This window comes from Podarcis gaigeae (assembly GCF_964106915.1).
Source record: "Podarcis gaigeae genome assembly, chromosome: 16".
Taxonomy (NCBI): domain Eukaryota; kingdom Metazoa; phylum Chordata; class Lepidosauria; order Squamata; family Lacertidae; genus Podarcis; species Podarcis gaigeae.
Window position 1 is genome coordinate 28,721,642 of NC_139693.1, and position 13,097 is coordinate 28,734,738.

A 13,097-nucleotide genomic window follows, 5' to 3' on the forward strand; every position below is an offset into this window, starting at 1 on the left:
TAATTCAGCTGTGCTACAAGTTCTGCCACTAAGACAAATAGCTTCCTGTTTTGGCTATACTGTCAACACACTCCTTTTGCAAACCCTAGAAATTTTACTGGAGGTTTTTTTTTTCCTGGGGGATCCTTATCAGCACTGTAAATTTAAAATGCCCCTGGCATAATCTCAGAGCTTGATTAACTGTTCCATATCTCAGGATAACCTGAGTCACCGCATTGTGCCAGCCCCTCCTGATCAGATCCAATAGCATTTTGAAGGCCTATATTGCTCACATCTCTCAACAAAGACTGGTCACTGCAGCCTTAAGGGAGGCACTCTGAAGTCTGCCCCATCATGACCACCCGAAGCACAGCCTTTAGCAATGTTTTACTTACTATGTGGGATTATACCTTGGTTTTCAAACAGCTTAGTTCTTGAACGTTTTGGCTCCCGAATGCCGCAAACCCGGAAGTGAGTGTTCCGGTTTGCGAACTATTTTTGGAAGTTGAAAGTTCCATGGGGCTTCCGCGGCTTCCTGCAGCCAATCAGAAGCCGCGCGCTATGGTTTCTGAACGTTTTGGAAGTAGAACGGACACCTGGAACATATTCCGTTCCGACTTCCAAGGTATGACTGTGTGTGTGTGTGTGTGTATGTGTGTGTGTATATATTTCCAGAATATGGATATATTTTCAAAATGAGAGCAAGAGCATCAAGCGATACGGAGGACAACCCTAGTTGTGATCCAGAATTGCCATTTGAACAGTGCTGGGGAAGACTAATTGAAAACTATATTTTGGATATGCAATGACTTCCCTTCTTCTCCTTCCATGGTTCATTTTACGTATCATACTTTCCTGCACATTTTATTATAACTATTCAAATCAGTTTTCCACTTTTACATTTGTCAAAAATTATTTCAGGTGACAGCAAAGGTTGCAAGGTTTTTAGCTGGGGCAATCAGAATAAGATCCACTATTTGACTATTGATTCAAAATCCTAAAATATATTTTATATACTTGACTTTTTGTTGCTATTCTTTGTATATTGTATTGTTGTTTTATTGCTATGGTCCATAGCTGACGCAAATAAAGATTCATTCATTCATTCATTCTGTCTGGGTTATTCCCAACAGAAAAGACTCTGGGTTGTTGTTGTTTTTTTGGAATGTAGTTTTAAATACTTTTTTCAATTCATTATAAATCATTTCCTAATATACTTTTACCTTTTTACATGTCCACCACATGTGAAAAAAGTTTCCCTCTGCTTCTTTACACTTCCAACACGTTTTATACTTTCTGGATGTTTCACGATCATATTACGCCAGGCTTCCTCCCCCCCCCCCCCCTTTGGCTGTGCATCAGCAGAACAAAGAAATTTAAATTTACCAGTTTAAGAGTGCTTAATGATCAGAGCAAAAGAACAAAGCAACCCTTCTTGGAACGAAGGTGCTCCCAATTAAGCTTTCCTCTTACTTCCCCCTTCTTGCAACCTGATGCTGCAGCCACTGAGCCTTCTCCTTGCCCTTGGAGATAAAGGCTGGGCGCTTTCTAGCAAAGGGGAGTCAGTTCTCTCAATCTCTTCCTGTTCTGCTTCTCCTAGTTGCTCCCCGCTCCGCTCTGCCCAGCTGTTGTTTTCGAACTATGCCCCTCTGCAAACCAATTCTCTAAATCTATGCTACTCCACTGTTCCTAGGCAGCTTCAGGATCCTGGTCAGGAGCAGGAAGTGTGTGTGTGTGTGTGTGTGTGTGTGTGTGTGTGTGTATTTCCCACCATTCCTCATCAGAGCTGTAATCCTCAGTATGGTCTCTAACATATTATAAAGTACACAGCTGTGTCCCACGTTATACAGTGGTACCTCGGTACTTAATTCGTTCTGCAGGTCCGTTCTTAACCTGAAACTGTTCTTAACCTGAAGCACCACTTTAGCTAATGGGGCCTCCTGCTGCTGCCCCGCCACCGGAGGACGATTTCTGTTCTCATCCTGAAGCAAAGTTCTTAACCTGAGGCACTATTCCTGGGTTGGTGGAGTCTGTAACCTGAAGCATACGTAACCTGAAGCGTATGTAACTTGAGGTACCACTGTATATAAATCAAGCACTGCTAGGAATGATTTCCTTTTGTTATGCAACAAATTTCTTATCAATAAAATTTTTGGTGTAGCATGAGCAAATATTTACAGTGGTACCTCGGGTTACATATGCTTCAGGTTACAGACTCTGCTAACCCAGAAATAGTACCTCAGGTTAAGAACTTTGCTTCAGGATGAGAACAGAAATCGTGCTCCAGTGGTGCGGCGGCAGTGGGAGGCCCCATTAGCTAAAGTGGTGCTTCAGGTTAAGAACAGTTTCAGGTTAAGAACAGACCTCCGGAACGAATTAAGTATTTAACCCGAGGTACCACTGTATTCTGAAAGTGTGTCCCAGAGAAAGAAGTTTGAGAACCATTGTTTTAGGTCCTTGCTAAAGACTTCTCTGTTTAACAGTCTTTTCCTGCCCTGTGATCCAGGCAATGTGCTTGCACTGCTTAAGCAGGCTTACCCAAATATACTAGCTTCAGGATCTGATCACATGATACAAGGGCACTAGGACAAGAGCATCACACAAGCTAAGAAGAGGCTGTAATAAACTAAGACACCAAGGATGTGTACAGGATGATCCTTATCATGTGCACTTGGAAGCAAGCCCACACAGAGCAATGAGACTCATGCTTTTGTCAACTGGTAGTTGCCAAATTCTTTGGGACTTACTTTGCAGGAAGTGTAAGTAACAATGCAAAGGCATGCTCCTGGGCCCAACTCCAAGTGCTAATTTTGGCAGTTTTGGCACTTCACAGCTTAGAATCAAGGTTGTTAAATGATCAACCAGCTCCATATGTACCTGCTCAAATCTTAAGACAGTCTTCTGAAGCCCTCCGCAAGGTGCCCCCACCAGGTGAGGTGTGGCAGGAGGACACAGAAGGGCCTTTTTAGTAGTGGCATCCCAGCTATGAAATGCTCCCCCCCCCCCCGAGAGGTTCACTTGGTGGCCACCTTGACATCATTCCAGCACCAGGCACAGACATTTAAAATCTGTTTCAGTGTTAAATTTCATTTTTATCAAGGCTACTGTTATGCTTTTTATAACATTTGATTAACTTATTTTAGGCTTTTTAGATTTGCACTTATTTTTGTTAAAAGCTACCCTGAAAACATAGCCATGGGATGGCACCATACCAACATTTTTAAATAAACAAATTAAAAATAAATACTACTCACAGACCTAGGTCAGGTGTTGGGCTAGCAGCAGCCCTAACTCTGGGTTTAAAAATACAATAAAAAATAAGCAACTATGAGGACTATTTTGGATCAAACAGCAGGATAAAAATAAAACAGTACGCCAATGGAATTACTATCATGAACCCAATTACTCATCACCGCTAGTTTATTACCATCAACAAAAACACACGCCATACAATTCAACATAATCGTAAGTATTGACCAAAATACAAAGCAAAGTATAACTGGTGGGCAAAGGGATAGAGGGTTTTTTTAAGCGATCTGATGAAAGACTATCCCCCACCTGTTTCGAAAAGGGAACCTGTGGCCCTCCAGATGTTGCTGAGAAACAGTTCACATCCTCCCTGGCCCTTGGCCACATTGGCTGAGACAGATGGGTGCCGGGAACTGAAAACCATCCAAAGAGCACCAGATTGCCAATCGCATAAAACAGGGTGTCCCGAACTTGGGTCTCCACTGCTTTGTTTTTGGAATACAATACAGTAACAATACCAGATTGCTTAAAAAAAATCTCCATCCCTTTGCCCTCCAGTTATACTTTGTATTTTGCTCAGTACTTAAGATTATGTTGAACTGTATGGTGTGCATGTTTTTGTTAATGGCAATAAACCTGTGGTGATGAGTAATTAGGTTCGTGACAAGTAATTCCATTGGTGTACTATTTTATTCCTGTCCTGCTGTTTGATCGAAAATAGTCCTCAAAGCAGCGCGCATACACACACACACACATATATATCATCTGTCTCATATATACATATATGTTTTACATATATATATATATATATATATATATATTTGCTTTCGTAGATTTTCACGGGTACAGGAATGCAGGTTTTGGTGTCCTCGGGTGTCTTCCCGTGTAAAAGTTGGGGTGTCTAGGCGACGTTTCGACGAGGTCTCACTCGTCATCTTCAAGAAGATGACGAGTGAGACCTCGTCGAAACGTCGCCTAGACACCCCAACTTTTACACGGGAAGACACCCGAGGACACCAAAACCTGCATTCCTGTACCCGTGAAAATCTACGAAAGCAAATATCTTACCTCTACGGGGAGGAAACCTTCCAGCTGACAAGAACCTACGAGAAACTAGAAGTTGAAGATGACGAGTGAGACCTCGTCGAAACGTCGCCTAGACACCCCAACTTTTACACGGGAAGACACCCGAGGACACCAAAACCTGCATATATATATATATATATATTACACACACACACACACACACACAGAGTATATCATTTCAGGAGTCAGCAAACATTTTCAGCATGGGGCTGGTCCACTGTCCCTCAGATCTTGTGAGGGGCTGGACTATATTTTGAAAAAGAAAAAAAAGAATGAATTCCTATGCCCCACAAATAACCCAGAGATGCATTTTAAATAACAGCCTGCATTCTACTCATGTAAAAACACCAGGCAGGCCCCACAAATAACCCAGAGATGCATTTTAAATAAAAGGAGACATTCTACTCATGTAAAAACACGCTGATTCCTGGACGGTCTGTGGGCCGGATTCAGAAGCAGATTGGGCCAGATCCAGCCCCTGGGCCTTAGTTTGCCCACCCATGATATATCATATATAAACCTCAACATGAGGCCTGCTGCTAGCCCAACACCTGGCATAGCTCTGTGGGTAGTTTTTAAAAATTTGTTTATTTATAAATGTTGGTATGGCGCCTTCCCATAGCTACATCTTCGGGGTAGCTTTTAAACAAAAACAAATGCAAATTTAAAATAAGTCGATCAAACATTTAAAAAAATAGCACCCCTGATCCCTGGTGCTGCTAAGCTTGGGATGATGAGAGCATAGCTGTCAACTTTCAGATTTGAAAATAAGGGACCAGCAGCCTCACCTGTCCCGGGGACAGTCTACGGGATAATAATAATAATAATAATAATAATAATAATAATAATAATAATTTAATATTTGTACCCCGCCCATCTGGCTGGGTTCCCCCAGCCATTCTGGGCGGCTTCCAACAAAGATGAAAGATACACTAAAATGTCACATATTAAAAACTTCCCTGAACAATCCGGGATATCTAACAATCCGGGATTGCAGCGGGAAACGGCACTGGAATAAGGGAATATACACCCAAGGAGCCATCTTAACCTACCCGGCAATGCTGTTGGGAGGACAAAGCGACTCGCAAGCCTACCTCGCAGGTTTGTTGTTCTGAGGACAAGAAAACACGGGGAGGCGTGTGAACACTATGAATGTTTTCTTTTGCTCCTTGGGGGCGGGGCGGGGTATAAACCTGGTTTATAAAATGTCAATAGTTCATCCTAAGGAAGGGGAAAAAAGAGAAAAAGCTGCTTTCTGTTAGCTCCTTTCCCCGTCACTCACTCACTCACCCACCAGCAGCGGCGGCCCCCGCTCTTCGCCTTCTTGCTTCCCGTCACGAGCCGAGTCAGCTTCCTCTCCTTCTTTCCTCAGGCAGGTCAGGCGGGCCAAACCACTTCTCCACCTAAGGCGGGGGAGCAGGCCGTGGAGAGGAAGAGAGAAGAAAATGGGAGGGGCGAAACAAGATGGACGCGGTCGGACTGAACCAACCCACCGCTTTGAGAGAGGGGTTTTTTTTTGAAAGAAAATAACACAAAATAGTAATTTCAAGGCTTTTTGATCCTCGGGAAGAACAGCTCACGATGGGCGGAAGCAGACGTTGGATTTGGTGAAAGGAGAAGAAGTGGTCAACACGCTTTGGGCACATAAACACAGTCTAGCCTGAGTTAGTTGGTTGAGTCTCTGTCTTTTTTTTTTAAGGTCGGGATTCCAGGAATGAAGCCGCTGCGGGCGCCGCCATGTTTGTCACGTGCCGTACACACACACACACGCGCGCCTTGCTTTTAGACTTTAATAAGAGGGGTGGTGGATGGTGATGGGAAAACGAATTATCTGTGGGATGGAGTGTAGGTATGTTTGAACATTTTTAAGGATTGAATGAAATGTATGTTTGTATATTTGCAATATGTGTGTATTAATGCTGAGTTATTTTAACAATAAAAACTTTTCAAAAAATAAAAATAAAAAATAGACTTTTATAAGTGGATCTTTACGATCTCCGGTCCTTTCGATGGGAAGGTGTTGGATTCAGACTTGCCCATACTTTAGAGTAGGCTCACTGAAATAAAAGCATTTTAAGGATTTTTATTTTAAGGGGGTATACGCAAAATCTGATTTAGAACTCCCCTGACAAATTGAATTCAGTGCTGCAGGTGAGCAGACATGGTTAGGATCGGGCTGTAAAGTACCGGGCAACTCTAACAAACATAGCTGTCAACTTTTCCCTTTTCTTGCGAGGAATCCTATTCGGAATAAGGGAATTTCCCTTAAAAAAAGGAAACGTTGACAACTACACTAACAAATTTCTTGCGGCACTGGCTACAACAATCCATGTTTTGGGCAGCCACGAAAGTTTATGGCGTAATAAATTGGTTGCATCTTTCCTGGGTCTGCTTATGGGCCATTGTAACAGTTTTGCTGTAATGTATTTTTCTCTCCCTTCCTTACAATTATGTTGCATGCCTTTGGCTCTTAATTTCTTTTGTAACTTGCTTGAGGACTCCTTTGAGGTGAGCGACTCATAAGTCAAATAAATAATAACATTTATAATTAAGAACAACTGAAGGTGCCACGACACTCTTCGTCCACTCCTCCTAATGCGAAGTACTAAGCAGCTTCTTCAGTTTTTGAGTCCCCAGATACTACAGCTCCCATCAACCTTAACCATCGGGCTAAACTGGCTGGGCCTGAGGTCCGTGTACAGGCACATTATGGTAAAAGAAACACAACCCTGTTCAGATTATTTATATTTATTTGTTATTTGTTTCATAAAAATTACACACCGCTTGGTTGTAAAAAAAACACAACAACCTCAAAGCGGTTTACAAAAAGACAAAACCATAAAATCAGGGGGGAGGGAATGCAGGATACCTTAAAACATACCATGCTAGAACAGATTAAAATTCACATCACCATTTCTAAATATAAAACACGCCCAAAGTCGCTCGCTTTTCGCATTTATTTATTTAAACCACTAGTTCAGCTTCGTGCGCCACTCTACATTCTCCGCCTCTTACGTCTCTCTATGTGCAAGGTTAGTACATTACTGGACCTCGGGAGGAGCCCACGGACCGCCTCCTGTTCCTCGCCCCAGCAGCTGCTGAACTACAACTCCCATCAGCCCCGGCCAGCAAAGCCCTCGCCAAAGAAGGAATAAGGGCAGCAAAGGCTGCCGGGAGCTGTAGTTCATCCGGGGCTGGTTCGCGGTGACCGGCGTCGTTCTCGCGAGAAGTCCGACGCGAAGCCGGGCTGCCGGTTGCTGCTGGAGAAGAAGGGAAGGGATGAGGGGAGGGGCCCACAGGCGCGCGAGAGGCCGCGAGTGACACTCTCGCTGTGAGGAGGCTCCTCGCAAGATGTCGGCTCTGGCCGTGGCGACGGCGGCGGCTGCCACTGCGGCGGCCGTGACCGCGGCGCGCTCGGAGAAGCCCAGCAGCCCGGGCTCGTCGAGGGGCTTCTACTTCAACACGGTGCTGTCTCTCGCCCGCTCGCTGGCCGTGCAGAGACCCGCTCCTCTCGAGAAGGTGAGGGAAGGAGGCGCTGCCCGAGGCGACTGCCCGCTGCTCCCAGTTACCTCAGGGGTGCGGTGGGGGGGTCTCGTTTACGTCACCGCGTACGGCGTAGGTGCGGGGGCGGGTCTGCGCTTCGCTCCTTGGACGACTTGCTTACGTTATTTCGTTTCATTCCGTCATATTTGATTTGCAAAACAACCACTGCAACAGAAAGTGCAACCCCTTTAATAATAATCAGCCCTTTAATAATAATAATCAATGCTAATAATAATCAATGTTTAGGGCTACTCTCATTCCCCTACCCAATTTTTTTATTGATTTTCACAAAGTTGTAGACACACAAACAAATAAATGAACATAAATCACAACCTTATTAAAACTAATCTTATTAACATTGTTAAGTGACTTCCTCGTATCCCCCTAGTTGAATTTCATTGCATATCCTTTTAACGGTTTTCCAAATCAAAATTCTTATAAACTTAACTTAATCCCTTAACATCTTTCTTACCAATTCAGCATTAAACATATTAATTCATCATATTACATATTTAAATCCTAAGCCTATCTGGTAATTGCAAGCTTTTTCCAATTAATTTAACTTGACATATTTAACTAAGTAATCATTAAATTTCGTTCATTGTTCCTGGTACTCCTCCTCCTGGTCACGGACTCTTCCGGTCAGGTCGGCTAGCTCTGAAAAATCCATCATCTTCATCTGCCATTCTTCCACAGTTGGTACTTCTTGCGAGGGCTACTCTCATTTTGACTCAAAGAAAAATCACCATTTTATAGTTCAAATCCGGAAAAGTAAATACAGTAAATGGGCAAAAATACAAAGATTCACAAAATGCTTAGGGGTTTGCGTACCCCTGCGTCCCTCCAGAAAAAAAGGACTGATAAAAATAATAATTCCAAGACATACCTAAAGAATTGCCTCAAGTTTCCTAGACCCCGGATCTGGGTAGGCTTAAGCCTTAAGTAAGGACCTTTCCTGGCCGAAAAGAGGGCAGTTGAAGAAAAAGGTGCCTGATTCGGATTAAGTTGATGGATTATTATGCCAAAATGGCAAAAAAAAAAAGATGGAAGAATCAGAAGTCAGGAAGACCAACGTTTTAATAAGGCATGGGGGGGAATTTATAATTTATCTTTTAAAAATAATTGCAAACAGTTAAAATCGTTATTAGGATTGGAATAACACTTGTAGTTCAATGGTGAATTTTAGATAAAAGATTTGGATGGGGAAGGAAATGACTAACAGTGGGGGACCCACAAAGGGGAGGAGGGAAGTCCAGGAGATTCTGTTGGAATTTCTATGATGTATGTTGGAAACTTTAATTCGAAAAACCAAATAAGTAAATTTATTAAATTAAGAAAAGGTTCCTGCTTGGTCTCCGTAGGCGGGGAGTTCCAAAGGGCTTTGGATAAATGGCCAGCTGCAGGGGTGACAACTTGAACGAAATGTTGGGGCTCCCAGATAAAGCCCTTGCCCCACATAATGGATCGATGGCAATGCCCATCAACTTTGCGAAGGGGGTGAGGATTGGCTCCTACGGCCAGCTGGGCTCTTACAAATGTGGAAACAGGTATTATGTGGCACCTGTGGTGGGGGCCGGCTCACAAGGCAAGGTGAGGTGACTGCCTCAGGTGGCAGGATCCGTAGGGGCAGCAGATCCTGATGTCTATTGCTCTTCATGTAGGTCTTCACTCACCCCTTTTCCCCTGGTGGGGAGTGGGACCACTGTTTTGTGGTTTGCCTCATGCCAAGATGTCTTTGGTTGCCTGCTTGCAGTGGTGCCAGTTCTGCCTCCAATTGTGGCAGATCTCTCTCTTTTAAAACGTTATTTAAGCTTTTCAGGTTTCTACATTTCACTCATTTTACAATCATTTTAACATTTCAAAACTTGACTTCCGTCCCCCCCTTTCTGCAGTTCCTTCAATTTATTTTTAATATCATCTGCATATCCAAATTAACTTACCATATTTTTCCGTGTATAAGACTAGGTTTCCCCCCTAAAAAATAATGTCAAAAATTAGGGAAGTGACTTATACACAGATATATTTTCCCCCATTTTCTTAAATCTGAGTCCCCCAAATTAGGGGGCGTCTTATACATGGGGGCGTCTTATAGACGGAAAAAAATACGACAATTTGCTCATTTATTCATCTACTTTAAATATATTATTCTCATAATAATAATATATTATTATTAAATATAATATTCTGCAATAATAAGGCAGGTTGAGTGGGCACATGTGATCTCGTAGGTAAATTGGTCCCAGTTTGTTAAACTTGTGCACTGGTTTTCTCTGGAAGTACAGCTGGATATCTCAGGGGAGGTGATGGTGGAAGAGGATGATTTCTTCACCATCTACCACTAGGATTGTCTGGTCTAGGAAAGTTGTTATTCTTTTACCGTTTAGCATTTTCCACTAGGATTCCCTTTTTTTTTATAATAATTTTTATTAAGGTTTTCCAAATTAAAACAAATTAAAACAAATTAAATCCAATTTATAAACTTTTTGCCAATAACCAGGACTTCCCCTCCCTACCCCCTCTTGTGTTCCAAATCTTCCAAATAAGCAATTAAATTCAACAAGTTCTTATCCCCAAATTACACTCATCATCAGTAACCCAATTTATCCAAATTCCCATCCCCTAAGATCGATCTATTCCCTTCCACGAGTTCCCCCCTTTCAAACATAGTACAGATGGAAATAAAATAAATATGAGTAGTGATTTTACAACCTTTGGATTCCAACTTTCCCTCCCCTCTTTCCCCTTTGCGTTTCACCTATCCCTCTACTTCTAATATCTTCCTGGAGTTCCCACATTACACTATGTCCCTCAGGTTCTTTGCCAGTCTTTAATTACTAGTGTCCAATCATAGAAGGAGTCTATCAAAAAAGGGGCCCATTTCTTCTATCCAGGTTTTTATATCCAGGAGTAAAAACTCCAATTTTGTTTCCATAAGCTTGTCAAACCTGGATATCCCAAATGTTCCCTCTCCCAGTTCTGTCCAGTTCTTGTTGTTTCCTTGTTCTTGTCAATCATTCTCCTCCTTTTTGTTTCTCTGTTCTCCCACAGAAATGTTCTTTTTCCAAAAGTTTCTAGTGTCTCTGCAGAGGCTTGTTATTCAGGAGCAAAGCATTGCATCATGTTCCTTTCATTTTCCAACAAATAGTTCCATTGTTTCCTGTAGTGTATAGACCTCTGTAGACAAAATAATGTTCCATTCCTGCAGTTTCCCAGGAGATTAAAAGTTCCATTCAACTGTTCAAGTTTCCTGTCAAAAACACATGCAATATCCCTCAGCTCCTCTAGATGGATTACAGTAGCAAAGTTCCCTTCCAGAATCACATCCACCAGTCCAAGTAGCTTGTTAGCCCATATTTGAAACAGTTTATGTTCAATTTATAACAAAAGTAACCGGCAAAGTCCTCATAACAAAGTCTCTATTTTAATCTTCCTTTTTGACAGCTCTTTGACAGCTGTCAAAACCTCCATTGCTCTTCTCCAGGCAGTTTCACGAATCGCTCCAGGGATTCCGGGGGGGGGGGGGTTGCTTTTTTAAAACAATTCCACTTTTCTCCTCCAGCTCAATCTTATAATTTTCCCTCGCGAAGTTGCTAATTCGGCGAAATAAGGTTACACTCGATCTTAGTTGTCCAGTCCTTTGTTTTGGCTCTTCTACAATTTAGGGGTGGGCTGACTTCCTTTTTTCCGCCTCCCCCGTTCGCTCCAAATTTTAAAAAATTATCCCTTTTTTTTTAGTCCATATTCCAATTACTCACGGGTTCTTCTTTAGATCCAAATTTTCAATAGAAGAAGTCAGCGCTCTCCGCCGGATGGCATGCGGCAGCGCTCGGCAGGGATAGCAGAGAACTCAAAGCACCACGCTTCTCCCCGGCACCCGATCCGTAGCCTTTAAAAAGGCTCCTTCACGAGTCGGGAGAGCGCTAACGGTGCCAGCCGAGTCTCCATGTCCACGGCCTCCTCTGGCCGTGGTTTTTAAGGGTCCCCGCATCGCCGGTGCGGTAGGACCCAGCCCCTGCCAAGCAGGCTCCCTCCGGAGCTCGGAGGGAGTCCGCCATTCGGCGATGGCGCCGACCCGGAAGTTCCACTAGGATTCCCTTGACAGGATGATTCTTCTCATTTTAAACGTAATTTCAAAATCATAACCCCAAGAACTGCCACTCCTTGTTGTGAATGGGGATGGAGAAATAAAACAGTGATAATTCTGAAATGGCGATAAGGGAGATGATAATATCAAGATACTTATTGTGATATTTTACTATCAGCGTTTAACCACAATGATTGCCTGATGTAAGGGTTATTATTTTTTAATATTATATTTAATGTAAGAATATTCCTGAGATGCGGTAATCCTTTGGCAAATGGTGATGGTGAAATGTAACAGTGATCATCCTGAAGATAATAATTAGTTTACTAATACTATTTCTTCACTATTTGTCGCTGGGATTGTGTTCCTTGTAGCAAATGTTTATGATGAAATATGGTAGTGATAATAACCCTGAAGTAATAATGTGCCCATTCAATCACCACTGGGATTGCTGGGTCTCAAGATTCTTGTTCTTATTTTTGATTTTATATATATTAAAAAATAACCCTGAGATTTAGTGATCCTACTGGTAAATAGTGATGGTGAAATATAATAGTAGCAATCTTGAAATCAGGTGGTTTTTGTGGTGATGGTGAAATCGTTACAATATTACAAATACTAATCTTGAGGCCTGACAATTCCTGTAGTTAACGATGATGGGGGAAATTATAATATTGATTTTGTATTGTGACTGTACAGTCATACCTCTGGTTGCGTTCGCTTCATGTTGTGGATTTTCAGGTTGCGAATGGGGCAAACCTGGAAGTGTATACTTCCGAGTTTCACCACACACGCAGAAGCGATCTGTGCGCTTCACACATGCGCAGAAGTGCTCTGCGGCACTCTGCTTACGGACTTTTCAGGATGCAAACGGCACCCCGAAACGGATTGCGTTCATAAGTAAAGGTACTGCTGTACTTTTCTTTTATGTCAATTGCTCTGGAATTTTTTTACTGCAGGGTAGTGTAGAAGTAAAAGTAATATACAAATCCCCAAAACCTTGTAAATGATGATAGTAAAATAAATAATACAGTATTAAATTTCACCATCATCACTGTCCGTTGGAATTGTTAGGTTAGGGAAAATAATAATAGTAATAAAATTTTATTTATACCCAGCCCTCCCCAGCTGGAGCCAGGCTCAGAGCAGCTGACAT

General features: G+C 42.5%; 1 protein-coding gene and 1 long non-coding RNA gene across 2 annotated transcripts in view; one reads left to right on the forward strand and one right to left on the reverse strand.

The window, feature by feature from the left end:
* Positions 1-13,097, reverse strand: part of LOC310834328 — a 226,369-nt gene that overhangs the window by 15,982 nt on the left and 197,290 nt on the right. The window lies entirely within an intron of this gene.
* The window catches only part of PI4KA (phosphatidylinositol 4-kinase alpha), a 96,102-nt gene continuing 90,543 nt past the window's right edge, over positions 7,539-13,097 (forward strand). Inside the window, exon 1 of the mRNA XM_083716798.1 lies at positions 7,539-7,833. Coding sequence (XP_083572924.1) covers positions 7,666-7,833 — 168 coding nt within the window. The 5' untranslated portion in view covers positions 7,539-7,665. The remainder of the gene's footprint in view (positions 7,834-13,097) is intronic.